We start from the raw sequence: 21,761 nt of genomic DNA on the forward strand, positions 1-21,761 counted from the left end.
CAGCAGTGCCCGTAATCCTTCGTAGGGACTTGCAGTCAGATACTTTACAATTCCCTCACCAGATGGCGATGCAGCTGGTCAGGACGCTCTCCAAGGTGCTCCTGTAAAATCTCGTTAGAATGGGGGTGATGGGGAGCCTCACTCACCTCAGTCTCTTCAGGAGGTGAAGGCACTGCTGTGCTTTCTTGATTAAAGTAGTGGTGTTGAGGGACCAAGTGGGATCATCTGCTATGTGCACTCCCAGAAACATGGTGCTCCACTCTCCACGGAGGAGCCGTGTATGTGCATTGAGTGGCCCCTTCCTAGAGTCCACAGTCATTTCCTTGGTTTTGTCCACATCGTGGGCTCACACTATTCTACCAGCCATCTCAACTTCTCAAATTTAAGAGAAATTGGTATAAGTAGATAGATGAGAGGAGTACGGTCCAGGTGTGGGACAATGGGACTAGGCAAACTAATAGTTCAGCATGGACTAGATGGGTTGAAAGGCCATTTACTATGCTGTACTGGCCCCCATAATGTGGTGAACTACATATACATGTCTGGACACGCTCCTCCCTCCTGCTGACTGCTCCTGTGTCTCCTCCCACTGACCGTGGCTCCTCCCACAGACCCCGGTATAAAGGCGATTGAGGCCTGAAGCCCTGCCCTCAGTCTCCAGGATGTAGTATGGTGGTCAACTACTGCTTGTTCTTTCTTCCAGTCAATAAAAGCCAATATCTCACCTCACGTCTCAGAGAGTTATTGATGATGCATCACATAGCATATCATATCTTTCTTCTGTGTGGTGACACTGCACTGCAGCTGCTTTATAAAGTTATACCATATCCTTTGTGCTCTTTTAATCCGTGCCACAACGAACAAAGGCAGATACCCTACGTGTCTTCACTAGCTTATCAGCTTGCACTGCCACCTTCAGGAGTCATTCAATTAAACACCAAGTTCCCTCTGTTGCTCAATAATCCCTATGGCTCTACCTTCATTTGTATTATCTGTCCTTATAAATCCTCACTTTTCATTTAACAGGATTAAAACTTATCTCTCATTTTTGGTCTATTTTACCAACTGATCAATCTTACCTGGTAGCAAACAATTATTGCAATCACAAGAGCAGGCATTTTTCTCCTTCCTCTCCTACTCCACCCCTCCCTTCAGCTCTCCACGTTTATCTTCCCCTCCCCCCACCTGGTCCCATTGACCCACGACAAATAATTCAGTCAACACACACACAATGCTGGTGGAACACAGCAGGCCAGGCAGCATCCATAGGAAGAAGCACTGTCGACGTTTCATGCAGAGATCCTTCATCAGGACCCTGACAAAGGGTTTTGGCCCGAAACGTCGACAGAGCTTCTTCCTATAGATGCTGCCTGGCCTGCTGCGTTCCACCAGCATTTTGAGTGTGTTGGGTGAATTTCCAGCAACTGCAGATTTCCTCGTGTTTGCATTTTAAATAATTCACCCATAGGTTTCCCCTTTCCCCTCCTCCACTTGTTTTTGTTCCATCTACCATTCACATCTTCCCCAACAATTCCCATTATTACCTCCTCTTCTTATCAGATTCCAGCACTAGTAGCCGTTTGTATTCCTACTTATCACCCTCCATGCTAAAGAAATGCAAACTGAAGAAGCTCTGTCTCTGGGAGATGAAGGATCTTCAGAGATGGACATCTTGAAAGACCGGCTCAGGACAGAGTACTCCGGCACACTGCCTTCAGCAGCCTGTGCCCAAGTCGGGGTGATAGACATAGCTCCCTTCAGCAGCTGTCTCCAACTTTAACTGTTGCCTCATTATAGGAAGGATGTGGAAGCTTTAGAGAGGGTGTACAGGAGATTTAATGTTCCCTGCATTGAAGAACATGTCTTGGGCGAGCTAGGGCTTTTCTCTCTGGAGTGGAGGAGCAGGAGAGGTGTACAAGATGATAAGAGACATAGATTGAGTGGATAGCCAGAGACTTTTTCCCACAGCAAAATGGCTAATACAAGGAGGTAAAATTTTAAGGTGATTGTAGGAAAGTATAGGGGTGATATTAGAGGTATGTTTTTCTTTTGAACAGAGAGTGGTGGGTGCATGGAGTGTTGGTAGAGGTAAATACATAAGGAGAATTTAGGGAACTCTTAGAAAAATGTAGGAGTGAAGGATTAGATTGATCATGGTGTAGGTTAAAATGTTGGCACAACATCATAGGCTGAAAGGCTGTACCATTCAATATTAACACTCTACTTCTCCCTTCTCTCATCTTGTCCCATGTTTTTCTATTTTTTTCTGCTTCCAACCATCATTCACCTGATGCGGGCTCCAACTCATTCGCTGTTCCCCTCCCAATCTGGCACAACCTCACTTCCATCAGACACCCCTGCTCAGTCGCCTTACTCACCACTCGCCGTCTTCTCCCCCCCCCACCCCCACTTTTCCTGTCAGTTTTGATGCAGTTTCAACCCAAACCATTGAGAATTCCTCCCCTCCCCCCCCCCACACACACACGCACAGATGCTGCTCGACCCGCTGAGTTCCTCCAGCAGGTTGTTTGCTGTGTAGAGAAATGCAATGGGTGATAGATGTTCGCAGTGGATGTTTTTCTATATCATCCACAACCAGGAGACGGAGTCTGCAGGCATGACGTTAGTGTAAGGCGACGGCTTTTAGTTCCTTTGTTCAGCACACAAAATGACTCGCATGTTTTTCACAAAAGTTCCAGATTTTAGCATCTGTGATCCATTATCGCTGCGTTTGTATATTTCTTGCTCAGTTTACCAGGGATAACCTGCGAAAAGGTTAAACAACCCGAGCTCGGCCATCGACGACGGCGAGCGGCCAACGCGCAGGCGCGCCCTGGTGTGACGTCAGGCGGAGCCGAGCCCGGTTGAGCGGTGCATTGTGGGAGGTTGCTCCTTTTCCTCGCTGACCCAGAGATGGTAAGCGCGCCGGGTCGGGGTCTGCCGGCGGAATCCGGCGACATCCGCGCCGTGACCGGCATGAGGCCTTTCAATACGATCGTAATCGGTTTAGGGACAGCCACGGAACCGGGTCCGGGGCGGATCTATCGGCAACGGTTTGAACAGTGTCGGATATTTTCATGTGAAGGTGGTGGGTAGTGAGCGGCCCTCACCAGGCCGCGGATCAGCCTCACGGTGTAGTAAAATGAACGTGCAGGTTTGACGGGGATGTTCGGTGCTGTATGTGCAGGCCCGGCTCGACCCACGCCAGTAGGAGGCTGGAGTTAAAATGGTTTTACCGCTTCCCGTGAGCTGCACGTCTGTGGGAGAGTCGGATAGAGGAGTGCGAGCCTCCCACTGGGCTTTCCGCCCAAACCTATAACTAAACAGATTTTTCTGTTCACCTAGGCCCGAGGTCCTAAGAAACACTTGAAGCGCTTGGCGGCTCCGCGCCACTGGATGCTGGATAAACTGACGGGAGTGTTTGTAAGTATCGAGACGAAGTGTCTGCACTGTTAGATGTGGTTGGGAAGTGGAGTTGGTACGTGTTTCTTCCCACTTAGTTGTTCATAGTAGCTCCTTTGCAATCTCCAATCGATGTCTTCTTAACAGTTCTTAATTAAAAAGAAGTTAATTTTTCCCCACTACTGGTCAAAGTGGCCAGCATTTATATCATGTGCATGGTATCTGGATTACTGCAAAGCAGAATCAAGGGGTAATGACTGCTCTAGCATTAAAATATGCTGGAAATCATCCAATGGCTGTGAAATAGTTAACTCATTGGGTTGGTGGCCTTTCTTCAGATTTGAGAGAAGTTACAGGTTCTGAAGACCCAAGATAAGTTGATGCAAAGCAAAAATGGGATTTGAATGGGATGTAATAATGACCATTTGGTAACTGGAGATTTGTGATGTTTTTGTGCTTGATGTTGAATAAAGAAATCCACTGTTTGAAGAAAAGCTGAATAATGTTGCCTGTTTAGATGCTTTAACATTTTTCTATTTGAATATGTTCCTGGGTATTTAGGAATTCTTTTGGTATATTGAACCAAAACTTTTCACTTCTTTAGGCTCCACGTCCATCCACTGGTCCCCACAAACTCCGGGAATGTCTTCCCCTCATCATTTTCCTCAGAAATAGACTAAAGTATGCCTTGACTGGTGATGAAGTCAAGAAAATTTGCATGCAGAGATTCATCAAGATTGATGGCAAGGTTCGCACAGACATCACCTATCCTGCTGGATTCATGGGTAAGCACAAGGAAGTGCTGTATCTGCATGTATAAGTGGTTGCAGCTCAGTGTTTGTGTGGTTTGAATTAAATACCTTGGGCAAGGTGACATAGTAAAGACATCGCTGTGGTATTTAGTGAACAGCACAAAAAAGGATTAAAACCTGTCATTCAAATCTTTGGTGTTTAAATTTTGTATTTGTCATTCTTCTTACTGAACTAGTAACATTCTGTTTCAGCACTGTTGAGTTCTAATGCTTTTGCCCACATTTTCAATTTCTTACACAGTTCCATGCCATTTATACAAGTGTTTCTCTCCCCACCCCTTTTACAAAAGTAGAGCATTCTTATGAAACCTTCCTTAAGCTGAAATGGTGTAAAGCGAAGAACCATTATATAGGATAAGTTTCCATAAAAGCAAAAATCCTCTTTGTAATGCAAAAATGTATTACTAATGTAGGTCTTTTGTAAAAGCAAAGTGGCATAAAGCAGTGCCATAATCGGCTTAGCTTGGGTCCTGTGATTCTTTACCTGGTATTCTTCATTTTCAGTCATCTTGTTAGATGCTACCAAAATCTACCCCTTTTAACAGAGTTTTGTTGTTTTTCAAAACATTTCCAGTGACCTGGTGTCAAATTTAATGCTGTATTGTGTTTTGTGGGATGCAAATACAAATTACTAATACTTGAGTTTTCCCCAAATTCAAATGAGCTAAGATTGAAGTATGGGTTGTAGGTACGGCAGAATTGAACTTCCTGTGGACTAGAGATTGTTAAAATGCTGCTAGGTTGTGTTGATCTGTACGTAGTAGGTCCTACCATGGACTCGAGGTCAGAACCTGGTTTAATTTACAAATTTGTCCATCTTTGTTCATTTTCAGATGTCATCAGCATCGATAAGACGGGTGAGCACTTTCGTCTGATCTACGATACAAAAGGTCGTTTTGCTGTGCACAGAATAACTGCTGAGGAAGCAAAGGTAACAACATTGTGCATTGTTATACATCGGTGCTTTGGTGTGTTGTTCATCAGCCTGCTTTCCTTCACATGCAGAGCATTCCTTGTATTGTTGGTTGTGTTGGGTTCTTGTTATGCAACGGAAACTAGTCTTTGGACTAAAGACTGAATGGTCAGTTGTGGCCACTCTTAGGTACAGAGGTGGAATCCAGTGTGTCCTTTGCTGCAGTACCCAACCACTTTTAAGTTCGACATGTGCATTAACGTGTTCTGCACACCACTGTGGTTATTTGATTTATTTGTCAGCTTGAACCAGCCTGGCCACTTCCTCTGACCTCCCTCGTTTAATGAGGCATTTTTACCCACAGATCTGCAAACTGCTGGATTTTTTTTTGTATTTCACACCATTTTCTAAATTCAAGAGATTTGTGTATGAAAATCCCTGAAGATCAGTTTCTGAGATACTTAAACCATCTCATTTGTTGCCAAAAGTTTTGCAATCATAGTTATTTAGGTCACCTTTCTTGTTCTGAACCTCTTGACTGTGTCTGTATGGTGTTATGGATTGAGTTTCTGCTGCTCAAGTGTCGATTAGGTATTTGCATTAACAAGCAAGTGTACCTAATAAAGTAACAGTGTATATTGAAAGCCTACAAAGCTGAGAGCACTATTTTATCCTAAGTTGGTGATAGGGTGATCAAGCCAGGCAGTGTCTCCTCTGCTACTACTGTTGTTAAATTTTGCTTAGTTTTGGATAATGTCAATCATTGTTTGTTTAAAATATTACTTATATATTTTAAGACAATATGACTTACGGCAGCATGGGCTTGGAGCAGCAAGTAGTCCTGCAGTCTCGAAGTTTACAAACGATCCAAATATTGCATGAAAGTAAAGTATAATAGCTTTTTCCTCCCACAGTTCTTTATTGTAAACCTAGTGTTGGATGCAAAGTCCACCTGTTTCCCTTCTTCAGTGCATCATATTCTTTAGCTGGCGAGTTTTGTAGAGGAGCATAGGCACCTGACTCTTGGAACTATCTTGATTTGTTTCAATATGCAGACTCAAAAAATAAACAATGGGCTGGCAGGTTCCATAGGGAACCCAATTTGGCCCAATGTGTTCCTGGTATTGTTGTGGAATGGAGGCAGTTACGATGTTTGCTCTGAGGAGTTAATCATATCTGTCCTGTTATCTCTCCCCCCCCCCACCCCCCATTTACTTGCACCACGAAAGATTAAGCAATTGGCAGGTTCACGTGGGTAGCATCCTCAGATATTCAACTGAGAAATTAGCTTTATTTTGAAACAGGTACTTTGGAATACAGAAATGTACAATGAAATGTGCTGTTTGATTTAAAGTTAACTTGTCTTGGGAGTTTGCAAGTGTTGCTATAGTTACAGTACCAATGTAGTATGCCCACAACTCACTAATCCTGACCATATGTCTTTGAAATGTGGGAGTAAACTGGAGCACCTGGAGGCAACTTGTGTCACAGGAAGAACATACAAACTCCTTACAGACAGACCATGGCAGGAATTGAAATCTTGTCATCAACTCTGACAGCAGTATGTTAACTGCTGCAATGTTATGCTGCTGTTTATATTAAGCTGTTCAGTAGTACATTTGACCATTCTAAATAAATAAGATGCTAAAATTAAATTGATTTAAAGATGGAATGAAATGTATTTTAATTGTGATCTTATTTTTTCTAGTCCACTGCTGTGCAGGTGACAGTATTGGGTCAAATATAGTATTTTAGATAACCTGGTGATTTAATGAATATTAAGACACATTAATTTTCATTAAATGAGATCATGTTCTTTCTTTCAACTATGAAAATTGCAGAAATGGTCTTCAGTATCTTTCCCTTCAACTGCCAAACTGTGCACTTTGGTACTCCATCTTCTGAATTTGGAGGTCTGTGGTTTATTCGTACAGGACCTTTGAGCCCAGTTTGTTTATTGGCATACAGTGTGGAGTAGGTCCTTCGAGTGGCACTGCTCAACGGCCCCTGATTTAACCCTAGCATAATCATGGGACAATTTACAATGTCCAATTAGCTAACCAACTGGTAAGTCTTTGGATTGTGGGAAGAAACTGGAGCACCCAGTGAAAGACCACATGGTCACGGGGAGAGCCTACAAACTGCTTACTGCCAGTGCCAGGAGTTGAACCCATGAATCAATTTGGATCCAGCAAAGATGCAATGAGAAGCTTTCATCACAATGTTTTCTAGTAACCATAGTTCCCAGTATCCTTGGAAATACTACCTCATTGGGTAGTGTACCCCAAAGATTTTAGAAAGTGCTTAGTCCTGAAGAATGATCTCAGCCAGAAACATTGACTGTTTGTTCATTTCCGGAGATGCTGCCTGAGCTGCTGATTTCCCCCAGCATTTTGTGTTGCTCTGTAATATCTTAGTAGTTTTGTGCTTGAGCGATAAGGTAGTTTCATTCCTAATCAGGAGTGCCATATTTTCAAAATTAGGCAATATTGCATAGTTGGCAAAAACCAAAAGTGGGGACATTTCAATTACAAAGTTAAGATTTTATCCCCAATTGGTGTATGTGAATAATAAATTATTTTTATTTCTTTTGTAGTACAAGCTGTGTAAAGTGAGGAGGATCCGAGTGGGCACCAAGGGAATTCCACATCTCGTTACACATGATGCACGAACTATTCGCTATCCAGATCCTCTGATCAAGGTCAATGATACTGTGCAGATTGATCTGGATACTGGCAAGATCACAGACTTCATTAAGTTTGACACAGGTATCTAGATTTTTGCAGAATGGACAATATTTTTTGAGTTGAAACAAGTTATTAGAAAATACTTCACTATGCGAGTCAGACAGTACGTAGAGATGAGGATAGTTAATGCAGGTCAATGAAAGGCACATTAATTTGAATGATTAATGCATTCTTCACCATAACATATTCTGAACATCCAAGCGCTTCCAATGCTTTGGTTTTGATTTGGATTTCTGGCAAAGTATCTAACTTGCATTCATAATTATAGTGTTTCTGGATAGTTTGTCTTCCAACGTCTGGAGAAAGGTTGGAAATGTAGATTCAAAGATGTTTGGCAAGGTTGACGTTTAAATGAAGAATGTTGAATAGCAAGGATTCTAGCCAATCAGCAATGTTAGATCTTTTAAAGTGAAGATTATAAAAAGCTTAGCAAATTTTGATAAAATAAATCATAGCCCCTACCCCCAAGAAATTCAGGAATGATCTGCAGTTTTTCCTTTAGATCACAATGAATGCTGTTCAGTCCTTCCATCATTCTCCGAATGACTCCTGACCTCCAAATGTTTTTGGCTGTGCTTCACTGCATTCTTTAACATTTGGACTCCCCCAGCACCTGTGAGGATCTTGTTTTGGATTTTAGCTCAGTCTTTTAACACTGTGGATCCATGGTTGCTCCACAGCAAGCCCAGTGTCCAGCAGTGGATTATAACTTTGTGATGGGAAGTAAGCAGTATGCAAGGCTGGGCTCTCAATTTACTGGTTGAATGTCTATAAGCTCTCCTCACTTAATACAAATTAATACCTCCATTGACAAATCCATTAAAATCTTAAAATTAGCAGATAACATGACTATAGTTGGTCTCATCTCTAATAATGATGTGACCTGCTATTACAGAGGTAGACCGTCCTGCAGTATGGTACCCTTGTAACAAAATGGAGCTTGATGCTATCAAGACAGTGGGTTGAGGATTGGTTTCCACTGGCAGCCCCCTACCTGCCACCCCTTGGAAATTATGGTCAGGCTGTGTATAGTTGATTCATTGAAATTCTTGGGTATTACAATAATCAATACATTGAAGTGGGACAAGCATATTGCACTCACCAAGGATAGTTCAGCAGATTCTTTCCTACACTTTAACATTTCAGCGTATCCTGATGAATTTTTACTCAGCCATCATTGGGAATGTTGTGATGATCTCTATCGCCGTTTGGTTTTCCACTACCTCTTCCCTCTTAAAGCCTATGTTGCAATGAATGATCCACAGTGGAGAAGATGGTTGGCTGCCGACATTAAAAATTGCTCATTGCCAGAGCGAAAAAAAGTACTGGAAAAATTAACTGCTGACTCTGCCCACTCTAGCAGTCACCCATTCACCAAATTGCCATCAGAGAGACTGGACTACAGAGTCCCTGACAGAATCCATTACCACCAGGATTACACCTTTCCTCCAAAGCTGCTTCTGTTTCTCAACTTGGGTGTAATAATCCTAGCTGTCCCTTTAAATGGTGTTTCCTACTCTTGTTCTCTTGATAATTGAGTCTGTTCACATGTTCACACTTATTTAATTTTGATTATTGGTTTGTGCATGTGACCATTCTTATTGTTGATTGCTCATGCCTGTTTGCACTATTGGCTTGTAAATTGGTTGCGTTTATGTCGTCTGTTCTGGTATTTTATGCTTGGGCACTGAACCACAGTCGATCGTGGTATATTCCAAATACCAGCAATAAGTAAAGTGATTCTCATTTAGTTGCAGTTCCTTCTTGCTGTGTGTCTGGCTCTCCTGTGAATCTGAAATTCACTTTTCAGTGGTATATTTAAGTTTTTTCATACCCCAGAGCACATTCTGAAAACTTAAAAATTTAGGGATGGAATTTTGGTTTAATAATTCAATAACTATAGTAAAATTGTATTCAGTTTCATGGAACTGTTACATGAAGTTCTGGCAATCTACTTCCATGCATGACTAAAAACTTAATATGGTAGCTCAATAAATGGCTCAATGCTCAAAGATTTGAATCTACATTCAAAAATTCCATTATGTTTCTGGGGTTTTGGTACTTGTATCTCTGTAACTCCAACCATGGACCTTTCTGGTTAACGACATTTCTACTATTCCACATATACATGTTCTAGCAATGTGCACTCTGATTTACTGATACATTTTGAATTGTATCAAAGCCAGTTTGTATTACTTCAACTGAAGACACAAATAATTAGTGAGGTTGTGAAAGTGGCCTGGGTGCTGTGTGAGAAATTTTTGATATTTGATTATAGCATGATGTAAATGTGTGTATTGTTTGTATAGGATATAGCACACACTTAATAGTTTAATAGGCATATTGCATCTAAAAAATTTTTAAATATTTGTCTCCTATTAAGCTTCCATTTCTTTGTATCTGCAGGCAACTTGTGTATGGTGATAGGAGGTGCTAACTTGGGCCGTATTGGAGTAATCACAAACCGGGAGAGACATCCTGGCTCTTTTGATGTTGTTCACGTAAAGGATGCCAATGGTAATAGCTTTGCTACCAGGCTTTCTAACATTTTTGTTATTGGAAAGGTGAGTATAAATCTTAGTGCTGTCAATTTTTTTCCTTCCCTTGTGATTTCCCCATTCTGGTCTCTTTATTTCCTCACCTGTTTTTGACCTACCTCTGCTTCTTCTCCAGCCTTTTGCCTTTTCCATTTACCACCTGTAAAGCTTCTTTCTTCATCCCCCTCCTCTGCCCACCTGGCTTCATCTATCAATTGGCTTGTCCTCCTTCCCACCATTATATTCTGCATCTTCCCCATTCCTTTCCAGTTCTGATGAAAGGTCTCAGCCTCAAACATCAACTGTATTCATTTCCATTGATGCTGCCTGACTTTAATTCCTCCAGCATTGTGTTCTGGATTTCCAACATCTGCAGAATCTTGTATGTTATTTTTTGAAATGTTTGCTTATAGATAACAGTATTGGAAATAGTCGTAGAAACTGTATAGCAGCATAGTTTTTTTGGACCGGCAAACTTTAACATGTCTTTAAACTTAATTACTAACAACAGTTTGCAATTGCTGGAAATCTTGAGCAATGCACAAAATGCCGGAGGATCTCAGCAAGCTGAGCAGTATCACCGAAGGGGAATCATCAGTTGTTTTGGGCTGAAACCTTTCACTCTTGATACAAAACCAAACTGCTGTATATTGGTATAGTTGATTCAGTGTTCAGCTTTGTGTGACTGGTGATGAAACTTTGTCTATATTATGACTTCCTGTTAGTGATGTCTTCTGAGCTAGAAGATAGTCACTTTAGTAGATTCCAGTGCAGCACTGAGGATTGAAAATGCTGCCTTTATGGTGAGGTACCAAATTGCCCATTTTCCTCTAAAGTGAATACAAATCCTATGGCACTGTTTAAAGAAGAGCTCTAGTTCTTTGTGGATGGGGCTCTAGTTCCTTGCTGTTTGTGCAATCTCCCCCTGCACACCCATTTGATGCATATAACTGACTGCACTTTAGAGTACTTGAATGGTTTTATATTTTGGGGTGATATTTCTTGATTATGAAAGCACCCACTTAAAAGGTGTTTTACAGTTTGATTTATAGATTTCCAGACTTCGATTCAAATGAATACTCGCATGATTGCTGAGTTCTGTTTCCTTTGTTTTATGTATTTTTATAGCCTGTTACTGATGAATTTATGGATTAACTACTCCTTTAAATATTTCCTCCTGTTCTAGAATATATTGAGAGCGGGGATTAGTTCTGTGATACAGTAGTTTTTTTTTGTATCAAGATAGTGCACATGTCTAAAGAGGCTGTCAAAATCAACATTCACAACATGATTATGAAATATGCTAATTATGATGCAATGTGTCATTGCTTTCTGGGCAAAGCAAGGAGGAGGGAGACAGGCAATGGTGAAAGTCGAGTGGTATTGAATTAAGTGATTATTGAGGTCAATGCTACTGGAACCATAGACCACAGGAAATCATTGATTTATGAATGATCTGTTTTCATTACTCAGGGTAACAAGCCATGGGTTTCCTTGCCTCGTGGAAAGGGTATCCGCCTTACCATTGCTGAAGAGAGAGACAAGAGGCTGGCTGCAAAACAAAGTAGTGGTTAAATCTACAATCTACAGTGGAAGCAACAAGATGCAGATCATAGAAATTAAAATGTTTTATGTATACACTGCTGACTAATTTTATTTGTTGTACTGTCACCAGCACTTTTAGAACATTTTTGAGACAGGAGTATTGAATAATTTTAATTCTGATTTTTGAGGAGTAGTGCTTGATAGAACTGCATGCAGTGGGAGGGGTTGTGTCCCTTCAAAGTTACAAGTCAGATTTGTATCTTTCTCAGAATTCAGCATTACAATTTTTCCTCTTCCTTGACTGGATTGACTGAAACTCCTTAATACCCATTTCCAGAGGTGTCGGCTGCACGCAGCCATGAATGAGGCTAATTAGGTGAATGAGACATGGACGGAAAAGGTGCCCAGTGGGAGGAGGTGGGAAGGATGCAAGGGCTGGAGTGTAGCTGGGAGTAGGAGATGGAATATATGCATGTGTATCAAAAGTGAATTTGCAGTGCATTCAGTGTTGTATGAAATACGCACCATTTTTAATATCGGTTTTGGAAGGGATCCATGGAATAATTTTTGTAGATTTCACTTGCAAGGGTATGGCATGGAAGCTGGTATTGTAAGCGCAATTGAAATGTATGACTCTGAAAACCACTGCTTTCAAGGCTGGTTGAAACTTAATGTGGGTTTCAGGAAATTTTTGGGCATGGGGGGGGGGGTGGATTTAATGAAATTACAGGCAGCCAGTGCTGTAATAAAAGTAATTGGTCACTGAACAGATCACCAGATGTAACATTCTGTGGCCACTTGATTCAGTACACCTATTCGTTAATGCCAAATATCTTAATGACCAATCGTGACAGCAACTCAAGGCATGAAAGCACATGGACATGGTCAAGAGGTTCAGTTGTTCAGACCACAATTGAGAATGGAGAAATGGCCTTGACCATGGAATGAGTGTTGGTGCTGGATGGGGTGGTCTGAATTATCTCAGAAACTGGTGATCTGGCATTTTCATGCACAGTAGTTTCCTATTGGATTGCTGACGGGTGGTAAGATGGATTCTTTCCTTTGACCCTCAACACGTGTCCTGAGTCCCCTCTACTCCCTTTACACCCATGACTGCTACCACACAGCTCTAATCTGATCAAATTTGTGGACGACACCATATAGTTCAGCCTTTTTTCTAGCAGTGACGTAACAGCTAATGCCCTGGCGGTGCCAAGACAGCAGCCTCTCCCTCAATGTCCAAGAAACAAGTGCTGATCGTGGATTACAGGGCAGCATCAATGGGACTGCAGTTGAAAGGGTGAATAATTTTAAGTTCTTTGGTATACACATTTCTAAAGGTATCACCTGGACTGCTGTGGCAAAACAAAACAAGCATCTTCCACCTCAGGCGACTGAAGAAGTTCAGGCATAAGCTTCCAAATCCTCAAGGCCTGCAGGGGCACCACTGAGCATCCAGACTGGCTGTATCACCACCCAGTATGGGAACTGCAGAGTGGTACAGAAAGCCCAGCACATCTGTGGATGTGAGCTTGCCTCCACTGAGGACATTTACAGCAGCAGCTGTGTAATGAAGGCCTGGAAGATCATCGGGGACATCAGTTACCCCAACCATAGACTTGCATCAGCACTTAATGTGCAACACAGAGCTTATATTGCCAGTAACCAACTGGAGCTCAAGAAATGCAGCTATGATATGTACAGTCAAGGCAGTGAAACAATATAGGGACAAGATTCAACAACACACAGCTTATGGCAAGCTTTGCACACCATAACAGTCTTAAACAGTGGAGTTTCCATCATTGCTGCTTCTCTCCCAGATGAGCTAAATCTTGTAAGCTCAATTCGATGTTGCTAACACTGATGAGCCCCTGAAGAAACCTACAGCCGCTGTGACCTGCAGCTTGGTTATCTGAGGCTGAAGTATGCAGGTATTCCCAATGAGTGGACAGTCACAAATCTGCAGGATCAGATGGCATCCCAGGATGGGTACTCAGGATGTATGTGGCACAACTGGTGGGTGTGTTTAGACATTTTTAATCTCCCTCTCCCAGTGTAGAGTGCCCTCCTGCTTCAAAACATCCACCATTGTTCCAGTGCCTAAAAAGACCGTGGTAACATGTCTGAATGACTGGTGTCCTGTTGCTCTCACCTCAATAATAAGCACATTCTTTGGGAGGCTGGTCAAGAACTACATCTGCAGCATGCTAACCCCTACAATTCGCCTATCAACACAGCTGATCACCAGATGATGCAATACACACAACTCTACGCACCTGGAGAAGAGGGATGCTTATGTGAGATCTGAATGAGTTCAGCATTCAACACCATAATTCTCTCCAGGCTCAGAGACCTCTGCCTTCACCCTGCCTTGTGTAGCTGGGTCCTGGACTTCCTGAACACCAGCAGGTGGTAAGAGTGGGCTACCTCACTTCTGACCCTCAACACAGGTTCCCCTTGGGGCTGAGTGCTAAGCACCTCCTTTACACTCTCTACATCCATGACTGTCGCCATCCACAGCTGCAATCTGCTGATTAAATTTGCTGAAAACACTACAATGATTGGCCTGATCTCAAATAATAATGAGGCAGACTACAGAGAAATCGTCACCCTGATGCAGTAATGTCAAGAAAATAACCTCTCCCTCAATGTCTCAAAAACAGAGGAGCTGCTTGTGGATTGCAGGAGGAATGGAGATGGGCTAACCCCTATTGACATCAATGGATCTGGGGTTGAGAGGATAAACAGCTTTAAGTTCCTTTGCATAAACATCAATGAGGATCTCACGAGGTCTGTACACACTGGGTCTGGTGAAATGGGCACAACAGAGCCTCTCACCTCTGATGGTTGAAGTTGTTTGGTGTGGACTCCCAAATCTTACAGGTGCACAATTGAGAGCATCCTGACCAGCTGCATCACAGCCTCCTATGAAAACTGTACCTCCGTCAATCGGAGACTGCTGCAGAGAGTGGTGCAGGCAGCCCAGCGCATCTGTAGATGTGAACTTCCCATTGTTCAGGACATTGACAAAAACAGGTGCGTAAAAGGAGCCCGAAGGATCATTGGGGACCTGAGTCACCCCGAACACAAACTTCCAGCTGCTACCATCTGGGAAACAGTACCACAGCATAAAAGCCAGGACCAACAGGCTCTGGGACAGCTTCATCCATGTCAGACTCCTTAACTCATGCTGACACAACTGTATTTCTATGTTATATTGACTATCCTGTTGTACATACTATTTATTATAAATTACCATACATTGCGCATTTAGAGACATAACGTAAAGATTTTTACTGCTCATTTTTTTGAGGATGTGACTAAACACAATGATGAAGGTAGAGCAGTAGATGTAGTGTATATGGATTTCAGCAAGGCATTTGATAAGGTATCCCATGCAAGGCTTATTGAGAAAATAAAGAGGCATGGGATCCAAGGAGACATTGCTTTGTGGATCCAGAACTGGCTTGCCCACAGAAGGCAAAGAGTGGTTGTAGATGGGTCATATTCTGCATGGAGGTCGGTGACCAGAAATATGCCTCAGGGCTCTTTTCTGGGACCACCACTCTTCATGATTTTTATAAATGACATGGATGAGAAAATGGAGGGATGGGATAGTAAATTTTCTGGTGACACAAAGGTTGGGGGATATTGTGGATAGTGTGGAGGGCTGTCAGAGGTTACAGCAGGACATTGATTGGATGCAAAACTGGGCTGAGAAGTGGCAGACGGAGTTCAACCCAGATAAATGTGAGGTTGTTCACTTTGTTAGGTGAAATATGATGGCAGAATATAGCATTAATGGTAAGACTCTTGGCAGTGTGGAGGATCAGAGGGATCTTGGGGTCTGAGTCCATAGGACACTCAAAGCTGCTGCATAGGTTGACTCTGGTTAAGAAGGCATTTGGTGCATTGGCCTTCATCATTACCTTTCACCTCTGAGTTTAAGAGCTGAGAGGCAATGTTGTGGCTATATAGGACCCTGGTCAGACCCCACTTGGAGTACTGTGCTCAGTTCTGGTCGCCTCACTACAGGAAGGATATGGAGCTTAGAAAAATAGAGGGCTAGGGGTAAGCCTAGGTAGTTCTAAGGTAAGGACATGTTCAGCACAGCTTTGTGGGCTGAAGGCCCTGTATCGTGCTGTAGGGTTTCTATGTGTATGAAAGATGTAAGTAATAAATTAAATTCAAATTCCAGAAGAGCATCTGAACGCACAACACATTGAACCTTGAAGTGGATGGTCTACAGCAACAGCACTCCTGTCAGCTAAGAACAGAAGTGCATTCTGGCCTCCACTGAGGATTGCTTTGTGTTGACAGGCCATCTGGATCATGACCAGCTGGATGCCATGGGCATTGCTTTCTCCTCTTTGGCCCCAGCCTATGTTGTTGTGAACAGAGAAGTCATGGCTCAGTTATAATTTGTTTCTTTTGAGTACGTGGGGATGTTTTGGACATGGGATTTAGTGGTCAGGTTAGGGTTTTAGGGACAGGGAGGGATCTGGGGAATTAAAAGGACAGGTTGGAGTATGAAATCTTCGTGTTTGAAGAGCCATGATAGAACATAGACAATCTACAGCACATTCCAGTCCCTTTGGTCCACAATCTTGTGCCGACCATGAAGCCTACTCTAGAAGCTACCTAGAATTTCCCTACTGCTTAGCGCTCTATTTTTCTAAGCTCCATGTACTGATCGAAGAGTCTTAAAGACCACTTATTGGTGGATGCAATGGGTGGTGGCTGTGGTCTGGATCAGGCTGGGATATCCAACCGACTGAGCAACACGGATGCTCCAGGATCTGTCAGTTGTTAGGTTTTGGATTCAGAGTTCCATGTGGACAGGAGGAGTAAGGTCAGTTGACCACCCCCCACCCCATCCCTCATCTTCCAGGTTCATAAACTGGCAGAACTGGCCTTGTGCTCAGGATCCTCTCATTGCTGAGTCTGGAGATCGAGGTCTAGTGTTCAGTGATTGATGGAACCTGAGGACGATGTTGAGGATTGAGCCCCAGGGTCGAATTGGAACTCTGGAAATTGAGGTCTTTTGGCTGGAGCCTGGGCCAACAAATCTCTGAGAGTCTGCTGGAGTAGTTGAAGGCTCGGTGTCAGTGTATGACTGCATCCAAATCAGAGTCTGCTGGAGACCGGACTATATGGATTGTCTTGGCACTAGAAGACTACATGAGTGGGAAGGAGGAAAGAACAGGGCTTGTTTGCATGTTTAATTGTTCTGTGTTTTTCTGAGTACGTGGGCTGGCTATATGTCATGGCACCTCTGGGCTGCTCTCCCCACACCCTTGGGTGTGTTGGTGTTCATGCTGTACTTCTCATGTGGTAAATAAACTTGAATCTTGAATCCACTGGAACTGTCATACAAAATGCCTTAGAATGTAGATACATGCATCTTGGGGACAAAGAAATGGCAGGTGAACTTAATGGGTATTTTGCACCAGTCTTCACTGTGGAAGACACCAGCAGTGTGCCAGAGTGCCAGGGAGCAGGGAGTGTCATTGCTATTATGAAGGAAAATGTGCTAGGCAAACTGAAAGATCTTAAGGTGGATAAGTCACCTGGACCCGATGGATTACCTTCCAGAGTCATGAGATAGGCTGCTGAGGAGATGATGGATGCATTGGTCATGATCTTTAAAGAATCACTTGATTCTGCATGGCCCTGGAAGACTAGAAAATTGAAAATATCACTCCAATCTTTAAGAAGTGAGGATGGTAAAAGAAAGGAAATTATAGGCCAGTAACCCTATCCTCAGTGGTTGGGAAAGTGTTGGAGTCTATTATTAAGCGTGAGATTTTGAGGTACTTGGAGACTAATGATAAAATAAGTCAAAGTCAACAGGGTTTCTGTAAAGGGAAATCCTGTCTGACAAATCTGTGAGAGTTTTTCGAGGAAGTAGCAAGCAAGGTGGACAAAAGAGAGACAGTGGGTGTCATTTGGATTTTCAGAAAGACATTTGATAAGGTGCCACACATGAGGCTGCTTAACAAGATGAAATCCTATGGCATTACAGAAAAGATGCTGGCATGGATAGAGGAATGGCTGACAGGCGAGAGGCAGTGAGTGGGAATAAAGGGGACCTTCTCTGGTTGGTTGCCAGTAACTAGTGGTGTTCCTCAGGGATCAGTATTGGGACTGCTAATTTTCACATTGTTTGTTAATGATTTAGATAATGGAATTGATGGCTTTGTGGATGATATGAAGATAGGTGGAAGGGTAGGTAATGCTGAGGAAGCAATGCGATTGCAGTAGGACTTACACAAATTGGAAGAATGGACAAAATAAGTGACAGATGGAATATAGTGTTGGGAAATGTATGATGTATTTTGGTAAAAGAAACAATAGTACATATTATTATCTAAATGGGGAAAAAATTCAAACATCAGAGGGACTTAGGAGTTTTCGTGCAAGATTCCTAGAAAGTTAATTTACAGGTTGAGCCTGTGATAAAGAAGGCAAATGCAATGTCGGCATTTATTTCAAGGGGAATAGAATATAAAAGCAAGCAGATAATGCTGAGGCTTTATAAGGCACTAGTCAGGTTGTCCTTGGAATATTGTCAACAGTTTTGGGCCCCATATCCAAAAGGATGTGTTGACATTGGAGAGAGTTCACAGGAGGTTCCAAGGATGATTGCTGGAATGAAGGGGTTAACATATGAGGAGCATTTGGCAGCTTTGGGCCTGTACTCATTGGAATCTAGAAGAGTGCAAACCTACTGAATGTTGAAAGGACTAGATAAGGTAGATGTGGAGAGCATGTTTCCCATTGTGGGTGTATCCAGAACCAGAGGCCACTGCCTCAATGTTGAGGGGTGACCTTTTAGAACAGAGGTAAGGAGGAATTTTTTTTTAACTAGAGAGTTGTGAATCTGGAATATTCTGCCATCAACTGCAGTGGAGGCTATGTCTGTGGGTATATTTAAAGAAGAAATTAATAGCTTCTTGATTGGATGGGGCATCAAAGGTTATGGCGAAAAAGCAGGTTAATGGGGTTGAGTGGGATCTGGGATCAGCCATGATGGAATGACAGAGAAGACTTGATGGGCTGAATGGCCTAATTCTGCCCCATTGTCTTATGGACCTAAGTAGTTTTGTCCATCTAGGCATGGAAATAAGAAATGAAGAAGAGATTAACGTTTCAACCACAGGGAAATGATTTGATTCGGCAAAGCTAATCCAGAATCAGCTGACTGTGCACTAATTGGATTGAGAAATAGTGAAGCATTTTGATGTGATAATATGTTTTAAAAGTATTGCAAATCATACTTAATTGCGAAAGCAAAACATTCTCAGAACATTTGTTGTATTGAATAAAACTAAGCTTGGTTCATCCCATTTGTTTTTTTTCCCTCTGTACTGGTTTACTTTACATCTAGTGATTTATTCGAGGAAGTTTCATGTGCTATGTAAGTATGCCAACTCAAGCAAAAATTGCCGCCTTATAGCTTCTGACAATCTCTTTATGGGGAGAATTAATGAGTATCCCCTTCCCAAAATGAAAATTCATTTTTCTGTATTTTAATTTTCATTTGATTTAGTCTTGTGTAAAGTTTTGGGACAATAGCGTGAATAGGACTCATTAAAACCTGTTCCACTGGACAGATCTTAGCCAATCCTTTGCCTCAAATTCATATTTATCAGTAATGTATATTGGAGGCTAAATTTGTTATTTGAGGTGATGTGACAGTCACATACTTGTGGTTTATAATATTCATAATAGTATTTGCACTTTCTAATGGATGATGATGCCTCATGTTCCTTCAGTGCTTCTGCAGAAGTTCACTCAATGTTTCAATCATTGTGCTGCTGCACTTTGGAGCAGCTTAGTCCTGGATCAAACCTCACAATGCAGTGTTATTTACAATGAAATTCTAATTTATTAATCTCAGTGTAATGTTTTCAGCTTATTTATAACATTTCTTTCCTTTAACCCTATCCCTTCTCTGGTTTCCAAAAAAAGGGCAGTGCTTCAAATGTAGGCAGTTAGTTTGCTTATAATCATAAATACCTACTGTTACGAACCTGTGGTGGTTTACTGAGATTGTTTCTTTAAGAGCACCTGAGTGAGACGGGACTATGACGTCAGTCACAGGCTGTAGCAGCTTGCTGTGTACTTAAACAAACGAAGACGCACACTTACAGATGAGAGAGAGAACTGCCGGGGCAAGTTTGCTCCAGAATGGGTGAAGTCTAAGGCTTTTCCATTACCCAAAAGGTTGGGTTAATCAACATTAACACTTCTGTTGGTAAAGCATATTGGTAGGCATATCCAGTGTGGCAGGAATGGTTTTTGATAACTGCTGTTACCAGCTGTTCAAAGCACTTCACAACTGGCAGCAGTGCCACCGGGCGGCAGTCATTTAGTTCTGAAAGTGTAAAGTTCTTTGGCACAGGGGTGATGATGGCGGCTCATTTGAAGCTTGTGGTGACAGCAGCCTGGGTGAGGGCGGCATTGAAGATGTCAGTGAGCTGGTGTGAACACTCCTTGAGTACTTGGTCTGGGATGTTGCCTGGCCCAGCTGCCTTACAGAGGTTGACCTTGTAGAGTCCTTCTCACATCTGTTACAGACAGTGACTGCTCACTTGGTAGTGGGGTAGCTTTTGTGGCTGGCATTGTGTTGCATGCCTCAAAGCGTGCATGATAGTTGTTTAGAGCATCAGGGAATGAGGCATCACTAGTACAGTCGAAGCTGTTTTTCCTTGTGTTGTCAGTAATGCCTTTGATGCCCAGCCCCATATGCTGGGGATCATTATCGGATGGATGTTTCTGAATTTTATTTTGTGCATAGATACCCAAAATGAGGCCTCTCCTGGCTTCTTTGAGAGCTGTTCTGTAAACATCCTGGGCTTTTAGTAGGGAGTGCACGTCTGCATTCAACCAGGGGTTCTGGTTGGGGTGTGAGATGACTGTTCCTGAGGTATCAGCATTTGTCTACACACTGATGTAGCTGGTGGCAGATTCCTCAGCCAGTGTCTTCTGTCTGTGGCAGCCTCCTTGAACATCTGCCAGTTAGTCCATTCAAAGCAGTCCTGAAGCATAAACATTGCTTCATTAGTCCGTACAGTGATGGTTCTCTTAACTAGTTTGTCCATTTTCAGCAGCGGTCAGTATGTTGGAGCAAACATTGTGCAGATGTGGTCAGAGAGGTGAAGATGAGGACATAGGATGACATTGTAAGTACTGTGTTTGTATAAACATGGTCTAGTCTGTTTGTTCCCCTAGTGACTATGGTGATGTGTTGATGGAAGTTTGGTAAAATATCCTGCAGGTTAACATGATTGGAGTTTGCAATTTTGAAGAAACTGTCCAGAGGCTTGTTTTGTGGAGAGCAGATGGCACCGTAAAGCTCTCCCAGTGCATCCTTGGTGTTGACGTTAGGGGTGAGGGAGGATATAGACAGCGCTGATGAACACAACAGTAAACTCTTTGAGCATTTAATTGTAAGATGTTCAATTGCCCCAGAACAGTGACTGCTAACTACAGATGAGTTTGTGCACCAACCTTTGTTAATGTACAGATTCCTTCTCCTTTGGATTTCCCTGACATGGAGTTTCTGTCCGCATGGAACAGAGTCATGCCATCGGGTTGAAACTTTGAGTCGGGCATGTTGTTTAGCCATGTTTCAGTAAAAACCAGACTGCAGCAGTTTCTGTTTTTGTGCGTTCATTCTAAGTCTCAGTGATTCAATTTTATTTTCTAGTGAGTGGATGTTGCCCAAGAAAAGTGATGTAACAGCCAGCATGGTCTGGTTAGCTCTGCTAGCTTGTTCCCTGGCTCTCACCGTGTTCCT

At 42.6% G+C, this 21,761-nt stretch overlaps 1 protein-coding gene across 1 annotated transcript; it reads left to right on the forward strand.

Moving 5' to 3' along the window:
* The first annotated feature begins 2,847 nt into the window (after positions 1-2,847).
* Positions 2,848-12,051, forward strand: rps4x (ribosomal protein S4 X-linked). The gene is made up of 7 exons (XM_059977281.1): positions 2,848-2,916; positions 3,346-3,423; positions 4,007-4,187; positions 5,048-5,145; positions 7,724-7,895; positions 10,281-10,438; positions 11,885-12,051. The coding sequence occupies exons 1-7, from the start codon at positions 2,914-2,916 to the stop codon at positions 11,984-11,986; spliced, it is 792 nt and encodes a 263-aa protein (XP_059833264.1). The 5' UTR covers positions 2,848-2,913; the 3' UTR covers positions 11,987-12,051.
* Positions 12,052-21,761: the final 9,710 nt, after the last annotated feature.

This window comes from Hypanus sabinus, chromosome 8 (genome assembly GCF_030144855.1).
Source record: "Hypanus sabinus isolate sHypSab1 chromosome 8, sHypSab1.hap1, whole genome shotgun sequence".
NCBI classification, from domain to species: domain Eukaryota; kingdom Metazoa; phylum Chordata; class Chondrichthyes; order Myliobatiformes; family Dasyatidae; genus Hypanus; species Hypanus sabinus.

Bases quoted from the DNA above. Each gene is read 5' to 3' on its own strand.
- rps4x (XM_059977281.1), top strand. The intron at 3,424-4,006 runs GTAAGTATCGAG...TCACTTCTTTAG, and splicing joins ATAAACTGACGGGAGTGTTT to GCTCCACGTCCATCCACTGG. The intron at 5,146-7,723 runs GTAACAACATTG...TTTCTTTTGTAG, and splicing joins TAACTGCTGAGGAAGCAAAG to TACAAGCTGTGTAAAGTGAG.